The 17,321-nt window shown below is 41.2% G+C and overlaps 1 protein-coding gene across 17 annotated transcripts in view; it reads left to right on the forward strand.

Moving 5' to 3' along the window:
• ARPP21 (cAMP regulated phosphoprotein 21) overlaps positions 1–17,321 on the forward strand; it is a 195,953-nt gene that overhangs the window by 117,771 nt on the left and 60,861 nt on the right. For 7 of the 17 annotated variants that reach the window (XM_063406253.1, XM_063406248.1, XM_063406280.1 and 4 more), the window contains 5 exons: positions 1,745–1,853; positions 3,662–3,763; positions 10,145–10,182; positions 12,242–12,301; positions 14,791–15,023. In XM_063406253.1, coding sequence (XP_063262323.1) covers positions 1,745–1,853; positions 3,662–3,763; positions 10,145–10,182; positions 12,242–12,301; positions 14,791–15,023 — 542 coding nt within the window. The remainder of the gene's footprint in view (positions 1–1,744; positions 1,854–3,661; positions 3,764–10,144; positions 10,183–12,241; positions 12,302–14,790; positions 15,024–17,321) is intronic. The other 10 variants (XM_063406269.1, XM_063406345.1, XM_063406298.1 and 7 more) reach the window with 5 other exon arrangements.

The following is a 17,321-nucleotide window of genomic DNA, read 5'->3' on the forward strand; positions in this document are numbered from 1 at the left end:
TAGTGCTCATTAATGGGAGCAAAGGAAGAACAGCCCACCTAGCAATCTATTAATGGGGCCTTGTTGCATTTCTCTTTATGAGGAAACATGATGAATGATCCATTAGATTATGAAACTGCTATACAGAGAACCATGTTCCTCTGGGCTTTTCCTAAAGAAGGCTAGTAGGGCATCCAGAGAATCTAGTGATTTGGGTCCTACAGCCATGGATGGTGGTCTGAGATTTCTTGAATTGTCAAAATCTGTGGAAATTGGGATAGCATGTTTTGTTGCTTTGTCACAAAAATGCAAATTGTGAGTGGAAGTGGAAGTGCTCAAAATTCATACAGAAAGAGAGGCAGGATAGCTGGTGTGCCTTACTATTGAATTTCTTACAGTTTATTACAAATGCTTCCTGTATGTCTGATAATGAATTGTTATGGACTGCAATTATGGCATGAATGTATGCTGTATTTTGATTTGAAATCCATAATGCTGTAACAACAGAATGGTTGCTGATTTATGCATCTGGTTTCATTTTCTGTTGTGAAATAAGATGAAGCTGAGAGTTTTTTTAAAAAAGTTTTTTTAAAAAGAGGGCTCTTATTTGCAAAAGCACTGACTTCTTTAAATTCTGAAGTTAGATTTCTTCACCATTGCTTCTGTTGATGTCAGTGGAAGCTTTGTGTCTTGTTTGTGTAGGTAGCTAGACATGAGCATCTCTACCACCACTGCTGCTGGCAGCTCTTTGAGCACTGAGCACAAGGCTTATGTTCCCTGACAAATCTCAGGGTGTATTGCTGCTTTTAAAACACAGTTTGTGCACTAATAGCCCCTCAGTTGGGTGATAGCAGCATATGAAAATGTGAGCTCAGTCCTTGAGGCCATTGGTCCCCCTGTTGATGTGGCTGGGCTTAAGATACTGCAGGTTTAAACACTGCAGGCTTGAAACATTACCACTCTGGGAGTGGTGCATTCTGGAGCGTTATTTGTTGATAGCCACAAGGCATTGGCAGTGACCAACTTGGCCACAAAAGCTGCTTCTTAAAGTTCTCTTCTTTGCACAAGGTGAGGTGATGTAAGATACTGCGTTTTGCATAAGATGAGAACATGGAACAGCATCATAACGGCTTATAAACCTGAAAATGATTAGCCAAGCCCCTGGGGTTTGGCTTTAAAAATAAATAAATAGATAAATAAATGTATGAGTTTAAATCAGTGAACTAATTGGTGCTCTATGATTGTTCTGGAGTATTTTTCCCACTTAGTGGTGATGAGATAAAATTTTGTTTAAGCAAAACACCATCAGTCCCTCCCTTTACTGGTTTTGTTTACTAGGAATGAGGAAACTCTTGGGTGTCTGGTTTTGGTTTTGTGTATTTAAGTTTTTCCTTGCTTTTCAAGATGGATAGGCTTCACTAAGTGGCAGTGTTGCCGGAGATCCCAGCTACTGAAGGAAGCAAATTAACATACAGTATGGTAATTTGTTTTCCCTGTCCTTCAGTCACAGTGAGGAGAGTCTAAATATTTCAGTGACTGAGACTTTGGATTCCCATTCCTTGCTACACAACAACAACAAAAGCTATTTATAGCAATAACAGTTAGCAGCGATACAGCAGCCTCAGACAGCTATAGGCAGCATATCACAAATGTTAACTGCTTTTGCACTGAATGCCTCTGTGAAAACAAAGAGCACTGAGAAATAAAGATCAAAGCAAAACCAAAAGAAAGATTTTTTTATTGCTATGTTTTACTTTGCTGGCAGACCAGAGCAAAGGTTTTCTGAACATTTAAAAGATGAAAAAGGTGAAGAATCCCAGAAGCGATTTATCTTGAAGCGAGATAACTCTAGTATTGATAAAGAAGACAATCAGGTTGGTTCTCGGTTCGAGAGTTGCTGACATTTGTTCTGTTTTTGAAGGTGGGCTGACTGATGTTATTGTTGTTCTTTTGTTGTTGCTCTCCTCCTCCCCTGCCCTCCTGCCCGTCCGTGCCTGCCTTCTTTGGCACACGTTCCACCGCGGGTGGCATCGAGCCCCGGGTGGCCGCTTCAGCCGTGGCAGTGTGTGGGTCTGCATGGGTGGTTTGCTTGGCACAGGACTTGCTGCATGCCCACGGGAGGGGGAATGCCGCTGGCTCTGGGCTGCGGGGAAGGCTGTGTCAGTCGCATTCCTCAGTGTCTTGCCTAACTATGGCAGTTGTTACGCTCCCTGTAGCTTCGTTCTTCCGCTGTACCCATTTGGAGTTGGATTTCAGTATGGACTAGTGATGAACTGATATAGCCCAAACAGGAGAGAGGGAAAAAAAAGTGTTAAAAAAAAAAGCCCCAAAGATGTGATGGTGAGGCCAGGTTGATTTTTTTTTTTTTTTTAACCAGCCTAAATTAAGTTTTGACCAAAAATAAGTGAGGTTCATCTTTTACTTCCCTTCCTCCTCCTGTGCCCTCACCACCTTTTACTGTCTGTGTAACTTGCTTGTGCATGTACTGTGGCAGACTTTCCCCCTGTGTTGCCTGTGCCATAACACTACCTTGACTTAGGTGAGTGAGCTTGATGAGTAGGGGAGCACCAGGGAAATGTGTGTGTTTGTGCTGCCTTTAAAAGCGGGTGTTGTGCTGTTTCAGTCCAGTGCAAGCTGTGTATGTGGAATAGATTAACCAAAAAAAAAAAAAAATCTGAAACCATTCAGAAATCATTCATGATGTGATTTGCTTTTATGAGAAAATTCTCAAAGGTAAGAGGACAGCATATGCTTTCTTTGCTAGGATTATATTTGTGGAGGAACCAACCAGTGAGTCTCTTGTTGTCACCTCCCTTCATGTTTTCAGTAAAGGACTGATTTTTTCTTTGCTTTTTTCACCCTTTTTTCCTTGACTTTCAGTTGTACACGACAGCCTTGCCAGTTGTGCTGCATCCAAGTTGACTTTGAAAACAAACCCCAAGCAATTTCAGGGTGTGGTGACCATGGGGATCAATCAAAGGAAAGCAGCATGACTTACCTCACCCGGTGCTGGGGTGCAGGGGGAGAAGGACCAGTCCTTGAAACCCACTTGTCAATGATACATTTTCCTTTGGGGCTCGTCTCCACTCTTCCTTCCCATGGCACAGCCATTTCCCACGCTGTGGTTTACCAAGAGGCAAAAATGGCCCTTCTTTTCCCAGCAAAACTTCGGAAGGGGTTCCATATGGTGTGAAAATGGTTAAAACTGTTGTGCCGAATATCTGGGACATATCCTTGCACACAGAGACTTCGTGGGTTTCTTCTAGGGTTTACAGTTTAGCTCTTGCAGCCTAGTTGCCCTCTTTATTCCTTGATTTCTTAGATAGCCCACTGCTGCCTGCCCTCCTGCTCCTCACAGCTGGTAGGAGAACCAAGAAGTGTTAGCAGCTGAGAACAGTGGCACTTAGACCTGGAGTGAGAACACTCAATTTTTGGATGGCAGGTCCACAAAAGCTGTGCAGAAAGCCTCCTTTTGGCCACCTGCTCTATGAACCTATGTGCAATATCTAACTGGAACTCCTCGAGCACCCGGTCTTGCAGGGTTCTTTGTGCAGGAACGACAGCTATAATTTTCGTGCTTCATTTGTTAAAGTGAACATTTATTATTCTCAGCTGACAGTTACTTAATGGCAGTTTTTAACAGCTCAACTTATATAACCCTCCTGGTTTTCTTTCTGCTCAGCAAAACAGAATTCTTCCATTTAGAGATGACAGACGAAGTAAATCAATTGAAGAGAGAGAAGAGGAGTATCAGAGAGTGAGGGAGAGAATATTTGCACAAGATGTGAGTAGTTATTTTAATTGCCTCTTTAGTGCCATACCTTCGCCGGTAGTCAGACAGTTTTGCCCCCCTGCTACAACAACACTGCAGCTGGACTTGCCCTGTGGAGCTGGAGGTGACAGGGAAAGCAGAGGAGCTTCAAGGGTGTGGAGGTTGGCTTCTGGAGACTGAGGTGATGAGAGTTGCAGGGAGGGTAGAGGAGAGAGCAGGCCCAGCATGTTGTTTGAGGAGTGCCTATCCTGTTTCTTTGAATGTTCATGTTCATGTGGCCTAGGTTTACTTTTTTTTCCCCCCTCTCTTCTGCTAGCCAAAGAGCAGTGATTTAAGTGGACACTCTCAATTATTTTGAATAACACAATAAAATGTGTTATTTTATATTTCTTTTGTGGTGAATCAAATCTTTATAAGTGTCCTTCTGCAGAGACTCCTCATGGGTTTTGGGTTTTTGGGCCAGTACTGTAGCATCAAGACACTGAGAACAAAGAAAGGGCAGAGGTTAAACATGGAGTTGCATCATTTTTTTGAAATGACTGATTAAAGAACTGTACTTCTACCATCAGAAAGAGTCAGTCATGCTGTTGATGATTACATTCTACAATGAATACAGTGAAGCAGATATTAAAATTCTTGCCCTTTCCAAAAAATCAGAACTTGCACGACAAGGTATGTTGCTAAGGAAGATACTTAAATCTGAAACATCTGTGAGCAATACCTAATGTTCCTGAAAAATAAGAAAATCACAATTTGCTATAATACTGCAGTGATGAGGTAATAAAAGGGAAAAAAAGGAAAAAAGTCAGCATTTTAATGTTTTATCTCATATCTCAGTGGAAGTTCAGCCATTTCGGAGGAATATGGAAATAAATCCAATTAAAACTATTTTTGAAAATCATATTGGGCAGTGTCCTTTTAAATTAAAACTGTTCATATGTTGCAGGGCTAATATTATTATTATCTGGTTTAAGAATTGCACATGTCCAAGTTGGGATTTTTTGGCAGATTATACTGTATAATTTTAAGATGTGTTGTCCTACTTCTTAGTAAATATCCAGCTACAGCTAAATGTTTTTAGCATCACTTTTTTCGTGGCTGAGATGATTCCAGTAAAAGCAGAGGCTTTTCAGTTTCTGTTTTGCTTTCAGCATGTTGGTCTGATGTAAATACTGTCACAGGCTATACATGGTGGAATTGCCAAGTTGTTCAAGAACTGCAAAAGCCTCTTTGCAACCAGTTTCTTATATGAAATATAAGAGGTTTTGGCACGTTGCAAAAGAGCTTGTGCAAAACCAGAAGAGCTTTAGGTTTTGAAGCAGAACTCAGATGAGGCAAAATGCTAAAAAGTACCAAATGGAAAGTTATTACCAAAATAGTCCAGTTTCTATCACAAACTGCAGCTAGAAATGTCAGGCTGGGAGACAGAGGTGGCTGGGAAAGTTTTCTGAGAGTGGCTTCATAGTGTGTTGCTGCTGTTACCTTTAGGTATTTGGGGTCTAAAAACAGGCAAGTGGTGAGCATTTGAATTGCCCACAGCAGGAGGCTGTTGTGGCTCATTAGGTTAGCATTTTCGAGTGGCAGGACCTAAGCAAAAGTGTGCTTTGTGGCAGACATTTTAAATAAAATTGGGAGGGAGGATTTTTAAAGATCAGCAGTATTAGATATCTCTCCCTCTCTCTCTCATATCCACTACTTTGCTCTCTCTCTCTGCTGTTACAGGTGTTAGTGAGCATCATAGTGCAGTGAATTTCAGCAAGCTGTATGTTTAATGTTAACAGCAATCTGTGTTTTAGCTGAGCTTTTTTGCGTGGAGCACCCCTTCCCAGATACAAGGTGTTTTTAGGATGATGCCAGTGGTTGTGGTGCTGGACAATGTATTTTTTCAATTTTAGGAAAGAGAGAAATGGCTTCCTGTTATAGATAGTCACTTACTGCATGTAAGACTGTGAGGTTTTAAGGCCTTCTGCAGTCATTAATTAATCCAGTTCTCCCCAGGTTTGTGTGAGGTAGGTACCTAAGCCTTGTTACTCTTTACAAGCAAATTACAGATATAGAAAGGGAGTCAAAGATGGATTAATCATGTGATATTTTTATTACCTCTATACTGTTTACACTGCTGCAGTCAAGCCTTTTTCAGTGCCTTGCTTATGAATCTTAGCAAATGGATGACAGATGCATCACTTCTAATTAGAGTATGCATGAAGAGAGCTTGCATGGGAGGTCTTCAAAGGGCAGCCATGAAGGTCAAGAGTACTGCTGTAACTTGTATCCAGCAACACCCCCCTCTAAAATATATTTGAGATACCCAAAACCCTTTAGATAACAGCCCAAGAGTCAAAACTTTAAACAAAATTTATGAGGAAAAGGCGGTCTGGTTGCAGGGGCAAAAAAATTCTATGCATGTTTCGAGTGATGTGAAAAATGTCATAACCTAGACCCCAGATACCAATATAAAGCTGGCCTGTCCTTCCTTTGATCTTGCTAGATCAGTGCACCAGATCTCCTCATTTCCAAGTGGGAAGGTTTTAACAAAAGGAGTATGTTCACAAGTAATGCCATCGTTATGATAGTCCTTATGATGATTAATCTGGTATTAGTCAATTTAAATTATGCTTTCTGGCAAGTTTTCCCTCTGCTGTGTTGGCTCTCACAAATTTTGACAAGGAGAGCTGGAAGTTTTAATGACTCCTATCTCACCGAGTGGCAGGGATTGAGAAGCATGTTAGTTTGATAATTTAATAAAAGGATTGGTGAAGAAATAAATAGTTAATAAACATGATTATTCCAGCTCACTGAATTAAGAACTGCAAAGTGCACCTCAAATTTTTCAGGCTGCTAACGGGAAAAAAGTGAAGACTGAGCCCTGTTACACTCAAAAGTATTTTCAAGGGTTTTTTTGAAATTGGAGAACTTAAAACTTTCATTTTTAAAACATGTTTTTATTGAAAACCTAGTTTTAAAACAATTTGTGAATTTATAACCAAGTACACTGGAGCAGAGGACCTGCATTATCTGGGTCTTGTGGAAAAGCTCCTTCTCTGAACTGCTTTTAATTGTGTTTGGGAAGTTGAAGAGTTATTGTCCAAGAAACACAAAGAACAACATACAGGAATAAAAATGTTGTTTCCCTTTATGTAGATTTGAAAGAGAATCCCAAATGTGTGCATAAATGATACATGATGTTTGCCTTTTAAGCATGCAGAAAATTGATTCTAGAGACTAGCAATCAAATTATGTGGGGGAAATTTCATTCTTCAAGGTCAGTGCAATGTGTAACCTCATGAGCCAGAGTCACGCCAGGACCATTCAGTGTTCATAAATGCATTCTCTGGGATCATTCTGTATTCACTGAAAAATGTAGATGTCTTCTTACTTACACAAATGCAAGAATTGCCCATGGTACATATGGAACTCATTAGAGGAAATACACCTGTTTATACACCATTAGAGGAAATACTGCTGTTTATTTTCTGTTGTCAACTGTAGTGGCTGTTTTTCACCAAGGAGTGTATCCTTTAGGTACAGTAAGTCATGGTTCCTCTAGTTAAGAAAACTCAGAGAATCTTTAATCAGTCTCTGACTAAAGAGACAAACAAAAGAAATGTCTGTAGACATGGCTTCAGCCTGTTCTATCCCTCTAGTTTGAAAAGGTTATTAAAAAGAGAGCTTAAAATTAATAAAAACAAATCAAAGGCACACCTCGTGCTGGCCACCATAAACCTGTAGATACTAAAACTCCTGTACTGGTGTACTGAGACTTTCTTTGTGGCAGCAGATCAAATAAGAATCATTAGTTGGAAGCCTGAGATCTGTCACATCTTGTTAACTGACATAAAAATTATTACCTGATGGTATCCACTGCAGGATATTGCGGCATGCTAATAGTTATCTGTGTGTGCTAATGTAATTAAAAACAAGAGCAGCAACTCCCAGTATACCTAGTGCACTGGCAGAACTGATGCACATTTTCCAGTTGAGGCTTTAAAAGGTTCTTGGAAATTGGAAATTGAAATACTAATTTCATAAATAACAATTAGGGATACATAGCACCCTAATGGAAATTTTGCATGCACAGGTCTCCAAGGACACTAACTTGTAGGTAATCTTACATAATTTTTTGATCTAGTAAGTTTGTTGCCAGTATGTTTAAGGGGTAAACAAGGGTCAAGGGTTTTAAGGATTTTTTTGACAACAGCTGTGCTGAGTATTTAAGCTTTCCTGGTGCTTTAAATTGAGCACTGTTGATGCTATACATCAGGAAAGTGAGTCCTGACCTTGTAGTAGCTAAATTTCCATCCAGAGCTGCTTAGCCATTTAATTTTTGACAGCAAGAACAAAATGCTAAAAAAGTGCCTGTCTTCTGTGCCTCTCAGCCTCACACCTGTACTGAAGAATAATTTCCAGGGATTGTGTGGCACTGTGCCAACATCATCAACCAAGAAGACAAATGGAATTATTACGGACTCCGTTTAAAGTCTGTAATACACCTGGTAGTGGTTCCCATCAAGACACTGAGAAGGCAGCAGACCTTTCTGCTTGCTTAATAAAATACAAATCCCAGATATTTATTCTGCTTTATGCTTCAGTCTCTTTAAATACTTTAATAAGATAAAATAAATATAGACAAGTGCATTACAGGCCTCTTTGTGGGTACACAGTCCAGTACTCTGGTCTAAGCAAAATTTTTTTCTGTAAGAGTAGCTGTAATCCTGTGCTTTGGAATGTAACTGCACACAAGTCAATGCACAGATGTCCATCATGAAACTCGAGATAAGGACATGACCCCACAGCTGAGGTTGTACAAGCCCATGGGGCGCTTTCAGTGTGCTTTTCTGGGGGCTTTTTGCTTCAGCATAGTTAGACTATGCTGAAGTCTGCACATTTGTTAATGAAACCTGGTACCTGAGTAAGGTACATAAAATGAGAGAAGACACTGTTGTAGTTGTACAAAGGATCCCAGTGATTTTAGGTGGAACAGTTTGTATCTTCTCCCAGGCTGGGGTGAAACCCTAGGTCTGCGGTAGCTGGTGGGAATTTGGTTCCTGGCAATGGAGAACTTGCTCCTGATGTCCTGAGGCTTTGTGCTAAGGAGAATTGTCTTTGCCCCTGATGTAGCCGAATACCTTGCAAATTTAGCAGGAGTGCAGGATGAGAGCTTGCCTGGGAAACCCACAGAACTGTCAAATGTTCCCTAATGTAGATTTTGAGTGGGTGAATTGCACTCTAATGACAGATTGTATCGCCATCTCAGGGATAAATTTCTTCCTTTTGTAGATTGATGGGGTAGCACTAGCTGTGGTGTTAAGGGAAAACTTTGTCCAGGTATCAGCTGGAGCATTAAGGATGAGCAGTGCTGGCCAGCACTTATTTGAGTGGGTCATTAGCTCACCCTTTCCAAAACAGAAACATCCAAAATCTCTGCCTATCCCATACTGTTAAAATTTGACACAGTTAATGATGGCATTTTATTATTTTTTGAGCTGAGTCCTGTTTCTACAGAAGTAATGGGCATAATCTCTGGTGCCCTCCTCCCTTTGCCTGCCTTTTGTTTGAATTCAGTGCAAGTGCTGACTGTTCTTTCTTCTGTACCTCATCGAGATACAATCCAGTGACAGCTACGAGGCATTTTGTGTAGCGAACATGAAATAGGAGGGAAATGAAAAAATCAAAGAGGGAGAATTATTCATGGGAAATTGAGCACAGCTTCATTTTTCAGCATAAAAAATTAAGTAATTCTGAAAGCATTATACACTTGCCCATAGGATTTATTTCTTCTGAGCCCTTTACCTTTTTTGGGATCTAAGTCCTCCAGCAGGGAGCCTTCCTGCTATGATTGTTGTTAATATTATTATTAAGAAGGTTATTATCATTTTATATCTCAATTTTCCCTCTCCAACTGTAAAATGTGAAGTCACACACTATTTCTAAGTACTGCAGTAACTTCTCTCCCTTTGAGGAACTTTGTCAATTCTGCATGCTTTCCTTCTGTTTGTCCTTCCTACCTTACAGCTCTGTGCTATCCTGCAATTTTATTTTGAGGTGGTAGGCCAGACCAGTAGAACCTTCTATTATGCAGGAAAAAGATTTTTCCCCTATAAATTGCCAATATTTTGCACATAGTGCCTTCTTCAGATCTCTCGACTGAAAAGTTTCAGTTTGTTCCCAAACTGAGGCACCTCATCGGCAATGTGTTGTAATGCATGGAATTTATTTTACTGGCCTGACCTTATTCTTGACCTTTTTTCCCCTCTTGTCTTCTGCAAATGCAAATGATGCATGAATTGATATCCCCTTAAGCCTGAGCAGGGGAGTAAATCTAAAAGCAAGGAAGAAATTGGAACAGCAGAGCATATCTAGAACGTCTGATACAATGCCTTTTTTATTTTTCAGTCAGTTTGCTCCCAGGAAAACCTTTTTGTGGAAAACAGGTAAAAAATAGCTTTATTTTGTGTGTGTGTGTTAAACTTAGCTGTTTCTCTTTTTTTTTTTTTTTTTTTTTTTTTTTTTTTTGTCTATCTGTAGTTCTGTAGTCATTTATCCTAATGTGAAGGCCATTGAGCAGATTTGCAATCCATATTATCTGCAGTGGTTTTGTGCTTTAAGAGGGTGTAATAGAGCTTGCCTTGCAGTATGATACCTGAGCAGATAAAGTGTTACTGCTGCTTTCCTGAGGCTTTTGCATTTCAGTTTAAAACACAGATTGTGAGAGAGAGAGGGGGAGCCACCTAAGCTTTCATTGCAAGTGACCATTCTGTCTCTGGAGTGCCTTTAGAATTTAACTTATTGATCTTTAAAAAGCACTCTAGCAGTGGCTGGATGATGGTATTTTTGAAACACCAGACTTGGGTGTTTGTTGTTTAACCTGCTCTCCTGTGGGACTGAGCAGCAGCTTTGACATCACTTGTTGCTTGTGAAGGCTCACAAGTTCCACACAAGTTCCTGCTTTATTGCTGCAGTGTAGTAATGAGATGGTGATATTTGAGCTGTTACTTTGCATTACTGCATGATAGTTCTTGTGAATGTTATCTTTGTTATGTTAAATCCACTCAGTGCAAAAGGGAAGAGGAAACTGTGTTTGAGATCTGCAAAATATGAAGTGTTGGCTTCATAGCAGCCGTAAAATAGCTCAACTGTGTTGAAAATCTTAAAAATTGTGCACCTTTATGGCAGATACCAAAAGTGGGAATTTAATTGGTGAGTGTTTGAGCAGTGCTGACCCAAGTCTGTCCTGTGCAGGTTTAAAAATTGTTTATCACTCCCATAAATAAGGGGAGGCTCTCTCTCACAGTATTTTAATCTCTGTCCATCCTTACATCTGTCAGATGCATTTATGGGTGAAGTTGTTCCCATGACTCCACAGTAATGGTACAAACCAGCTTTTCCAATGGACATACTGTAAGTGGAATGAGGGAAGGCCCTCAGGAGATCATGGCCACTGTCTAACCACCTCATCCTTGAGGAACAAGGGTGTTTCCTCAGTTGCTGCTTCTGTGTCGTGACTATGGAAATATGTTTTATCAAAATAAATCAAAATTGCCACAGAGGAACCCATAAAGCAAAAAGCAAATGCTCCCATAAACCTGTTTCTCCCTCTCAGGGGAGATTGAGGCAAGAAAGATGACACAGTTGTTCACATTTCCAAGTCAGCATGGAAAGCACTCAGAGGCTGCCCGTCCAAGGATAGGGTGGGTGCCTTTATGGGATAAACCATGAACTCCACAGCCAGGTCTCCCCTGGTTTATGCATTCAATGCCACTCCTGTGTGCAGGAGAATGTGGTCAGTTCTGGTATTTGCACATGGTTTGCTGTCCTTGGACATGCGAGCCCAGTGTGAGGATGCATACCCAAGTGGAGACCAGTAAAAGGCCAGGCTGGAGATTGTTCTGCCTGCACTGTGGCTGTCCTGAGGGAGACTTCAGCTGCCTTCTGCAGAACACTGCTTTTCCTTGCTGCATGCCCTACAGCCTTTGACAGGTGAAGCACTTATACTTGTACCTAGCCCTGTGCACATGAGCATCCTGTTGATTGGCTGTGTTGAAAGTTAGGTTTCTGTTTAAGTGCTTTGCCTTTCTTTTTTGTCAGAGGATCTGAGCATTTCTCTGAGCTGCAAAGAGTTCAAGCGACTTAGCAAGTACTTAAAATTACATATGCAGTATTTTGCTGGCTTGCATTTTTTATGTTCTTATTAGGTGATACTTTTATGAATTTTCCTTTGGATGTGGATGTGTGGTTTCTTAGCTTCTGAGAATTACCTTGCTCGGTAACAGGAAATGCTAAATGTCCCTCAGCCTCCCTGGCTGAGGTTTCTCATGTTCGGTTGACTGTGTACAGCTGTGGGAGAGGGAGGAGGGGGAAATTTTAGCCTTGGTTCTTTAAGCTGAATCTAGCACAAATTGAAAAATGTATCTAGAAATAAAGTAAAACTTTACAGATACATAAATTTGAATGACCATGTTTTTTAGCATAATCTTTCTTTTCATTTTTCAGTAGGCTGTTGGAAGACAGTAGCATATGCAATGATATGCATAAGAAAAGACAGCTGTTTAGGTTTGTATGAAATTTATTTCATATTGATTTCCTAGTGCATCCCAATTCTATCACTGATTCTATCTGTGTCCTTGCCAAGGCACACTTTGACATGTGTGGGTATGTCAATTTGCTGGTTGGAAAGGAGAATGGAGAACAGAGTTCTACCCTGCTCTTGCCATGTTGTCTGAGTGCAGAGGTAACAACAGAACCCTTTTCTTTGGTTCACAGCCTCAGGGATCACACAAGATTTTTCAGGTGCCTGGCTGCTGAGACTGACTGTTTGGGAGAGACTGAGGATAGCTCATTTTTCCTGGAGCATATATGACAGGCACGTTTCATAGACTAGTGCCCAGACTGACCTTTCTTCCTTTTGTTGGTTTGTTAAAAGCTAAAGGAAAAGTACATTGAGGCAAAACCGATTGAAGTTCCCTTATCTGAAGTATCTGTGTTTAGAAACCTTTTTCTGCTAACTTTGTCTTCCCAATTCCAATTCCTTCCGCACAGAGAGCATTCAGATTCATCCCATATCCCAAAGATCATCCCAAGCCAACAGGAAATCAGTAAGAGTCAGTCCCTGTTTTCATGGAGAGCAGTTCTCCCAATTGACACACTGGATCAATGGAAGACTGAATCTAGTGGTGACATTGTTCATCTGAGAGTTTTAGGAAGGTTGTCTTCCCCCACCATGAGCTCTTCCACGTTCAGTTCAGATCAACCAGGCTGCTTTAAAAGTCAGTCAGCTGCCACAAGTCTTAAGCAGAGGAGGCAGAATGAATGGATGCTTTCAGAAGCGTGCCCTTCATCTATTAAGGCACATGGACAGCAAGGCAGATATTTGCTAGATGTCTGTGCTTTGGCGTTTGCATATGTCACTTCAAACCTATATCATTTATATTACATCATTTTTTACTATGAGGAGAAATGGATGTGTGAGGAGAAAATTTGATGTGTGGTTGCTGAGTCTGCATGTCATCACAGCAGCCACAGAGGAGATGGAGAAATTGCACCAGCTAAGGAGCAGTGCTGGAGCATCTGCTTCTGCACTGCATGACCACAGGCAGCAGGCAGAAAAACTTCCTCATTGCTTTGGGTTAGCCTTGATGATCTGAGATCTTGGATTGGGCACGCAGGACTTAGGAGGTGTCTACACACACACTCTTAATAGCTAATGTCTGTTTGAGTTTGGGGAACTAAAAGAAATTTTTTGTAACCCAAAGCCACAGAAAAACGGGATACAATAGCATTCTATTTCTCGCTCTCTTTTTTACTAGAATATAAATAGAAGAGAATTGTTAATTTCTAAGCACAAAAGAGTCTATAAACAATATACTTTGGGTTTTTTCTTTCTGATTAATTCTTAAAGGATGATTTAATTTTTAAAATATTTTTCCTTTCTTTTGTGTTGTTGCTTCTGTGCTGTTTCTCTTCATGCTTTCCCCCTGTGTGGGCCTAGCAGAGGTCAACAGGTTTATACTGCTGATCACATCTGAGAGAGGCTCTGTTACAGACAAGGAATGCAACAGCCTGATCCCATCTTTGACACACTGCCTCCTTCATGTCCCAAGTGACACAGCTCAGCAGGTTCTCCAAATAAAGAGCAGGAACCAAGTCCACAAGGAAAAAGGGAACCAAAAAATTTAAATAGATGCAGTCACATCCTTTTGATTTGTAGAAAGAGCTTTGAGCCTGCAAGCTATTATACTGTAATATATGACAGAGAAGTGGAAAATGTCTTTTAAAATTCTTCCAAATACAGTGTTATGAGCATCACTTGAGATAAGTTATGGTACACTAAGCCATGGTAGGCATTTTGGTTTTGTCATTTTATCAGTACAATGTAAGTAGTTTACCATAAATAAGCCAAATTCTGATCCCAGAATTTACTGTGTTATTACTCACAGTACACTGGGTGCTCTGCAACTGTTCAAGGACAGGCAGCCTCTACCCAGAGAATTTCATGATTATTCTATGCAGAGGGGAAACAAACTGACTTTAAGTGAAGCATTAGCAGTGAAGAGATTGGGGTCACACTGATAGGACATGAGTAGGCAAGGCTTTGGAGCTCACAAAGCTGGGAGCAAGCTGCTGTAGAAATAAGGATATGAAGACAAAGGTAGAGTGCAGGTGAAGTTAGTGAAAAAAACATCATAGGGGATGGACAGCAAAGTGAGAAGTGGTGAGGGGCTTGCTGGGGGAAGAGAACACTCAACAGGCAACAGAAATGCTTCATCAGTGCTGCATGATACTGCTGTGTCAGCCCCATCTGGTAAAGTGCTCTGAGGAGGTACCCAGAAGGGGAGGGTGGGAAGTGCTGTGCATGTAAAAAGTGCAGTGTTTACATGTTGAAGACAGATAAGTATGGGGGTCAAAACCCATTTCAGACCTGCTTTTGTAAAGGCAGAGTATTTCCTTTTTCTTTATTAGGGTTGCTGCAGGGTGCATAAAGACAGACCCTGCCTTGACATGGTTTTATTTGTGTATAAATCTGTGTTTTGTGATGTCTGTAGGGGTAACAGAGACAGCATTGGGAAGACATCTGGCAGTCGGCAGAGCAGTACAGAGAATGAATTGAAGTGGGCAGACCACCAGAGGCCATGGAGCAGCACAGACTCGGACAGCTCAAATCGAAATTTGAAGCCAGCCATAACAAAGACAGCCAGTTTTGGTGGGATAACCGTCCTGACAAGAGGAGATAGCTCATCAAGTAACAGAAGTACCGGCAAACTGTCTAAAACAGGTAGCTAGTACTGTATTGGGTTCACAGGGTTTCTTGTGGGATGATAAGTGGCTGTGCTGGTGCTTGTCTGAGTGTGGTGTGTCATAGAATGGTTTGGGTTGGAAGGAACCTTCGGAGACCAGGTAGTCTGACCCCCATTGTTGGACTAGATGGCAGAATACATAAACAGTTGTGTTTCCTGTACACAGGAGATGTGTATGTCCCTCTGTGGGTGCTAGTATCTGGGTACCTGCTCCTGAGTATTTAGGAGTCAAGAAAAAAATGCAGTGCATAAGGTTTGCATATCATAGGAGAGGTAAGATTTCCCTTGATGTGCACACCCTGTCTGAACACCATCTGCACTTGTATCCTGAAAAGGTAGTACTCCTTTCAGAGAAAGCACAGATTTTACCTTTTTATTAATCTTAACGTTTTTGAGTTGTGAATAATTAAATGTCAGATATCTGAGGAGAAATACAAGAACATTTTGCTGTCATTGCTAAAGTGCACATCATCTCTATTTTGGAGTACAGCCTCTGCCTTGGTGGTGGCAGCTGAGGCTGTGGTGGAAGCAGGCAGACAGTGGATTCACAGAGGTCCCACAATCTTTCCGTGTTCTTGTTTAGTTCCTATTAAACAAAAGCATCCTTTAAGAAGACTATGAATATGGTGGGAATTCTGCATTTATTTGCATTAACTTTATGAGTACCTTAACATATGAGTGAGTCACAGGGTCTGGATCTAAGTAATTTCAAGCTATGCCATTAAGCTATTCTATTATACTTTAGGTTGAAAGTGCATAATAAATAATGAAGTCATCAGATGATTCCATCAGATTGGTTCATTTGATACCTATAGTACAGGGCAAATGGTAATCAATACGTAGCACTTAGTGCTCTTTCAGCTTGAGAGTGTTTTATGGATGTACTTAATTTACACCCAGTTTATCAAACCTGAGATGGTCAGATTTCACTCCTATCCCCCAAATTTTACAGTGGCTTTTGTGTCGTTCAGGATGCTGTGTAATGGAGTTTTCAAAATTAATAAATAAAACTATTGACATAGTAATTACATTTTAGATTTCTGGATGTTGAATGTATTTTAAAATTTTAGACAATCATAAAGTCTTTTGAGTTGAAAAGACCTTTAAGGTCATCAAGTCCAACTGTTAACATAACATGGTCAAGTGTACCCCTAAACCATGCTCCCAAGGGTCACATTTATATGTATTTTAAGTACCTCCAGGGATGGTGACTCAGCCACTTCCCTGGACAGTCTGTTACAATGCTTGAAAATTTTTTCAGTGAAGAATTTTTTTACCTGGTATCCAGCTGAAACCTCCCCTCATGAAACTTGAGGCCATTACCTCCCATCCTGTCACTTGTTCCCTGGAAGAAGAGAATGACCCCCACCTTGCTACAACCTCCTTTAAGGTAGCTGTAGAGAGTAAAAAGAACTCTGAGCCGCTGAGCCAGTTCTCTCAGCCACTCCTCATCAGCCTTGTGCTCCAGACCCATCACCAGCTCCATTGCCCTTCTCTGGACATGCTCCAAGCACCTATATGTCCTTTTTGTAGTGAGGGACCCAGAACTGGACACAGGATCTGAGGTGTGGCCTCACCAGTGCCAAATACAGGGGTACAATCACTGCCCTGGTCCTGCTGACTACACTATTGCTGATAACAGGCCAGGATGCCATTGGCCTTCTTGGCCACTGTGCTGGCTCATATCCAGCTGGCTGATGACCGATACCCTCAGGTCCTTTTCCACTGGCCATTCTTTCCCAAACCTGTAGCACTACATGGGGTTGTTGTGACCCGAGGGCAGAATCTGGCACTTTGTCTCACTGAATGATAAAATTAACCTCAACCCATTGCTCCAGTTGGTCCAGATCCCTCTGTAAAGCCTTTTTACCCTCCAGCAGATGAACACTCCCTCCCAGCTTGGTATCATCTGCAAACTTACTGAGGATATATTTGATCTTGTCCAGATCATGGATAAAGACATTAAACAGGACTGGCCCTAGGGAACACCCCTTGTGATCAGCTTCCAGCTGTGTGTAACTGCATTCACCCCCACTCCCCATTGCCGTCAGCCAGGGTGGACTGTACACTTATCTGGGTGATGGGCAGCTAGATTTTCCAGGAGAGTGCTGTGAAAAATAGAGTTAAAAAACAGCTTTTCTGAAGTCCAAGTATACAACATCCACAGCCTTTCCCTCATCCACTAAGTGGGTCACCTTGTCCTAGGAGATTGGGTTGGTTAAGATAGGATCTGCCTTTTATAAACTCATGTTGGCTGGGCCCTTTTGCCTGGTTGTCCT

Source organism: Prinia subflava, chromosome 1 (genome assembly GCF_021018805.1).
Source record: "Prinia subflava isolate CZ2003 ecotype Zambia chromosome 1, Cam_Psub_1.2, whole genome shotgun sequence".
NCBI lineage: Eukaryota > Metazoa > Chordata > Aves > Passeriformes > Cisticolidae > Prinia > Prinia subflava.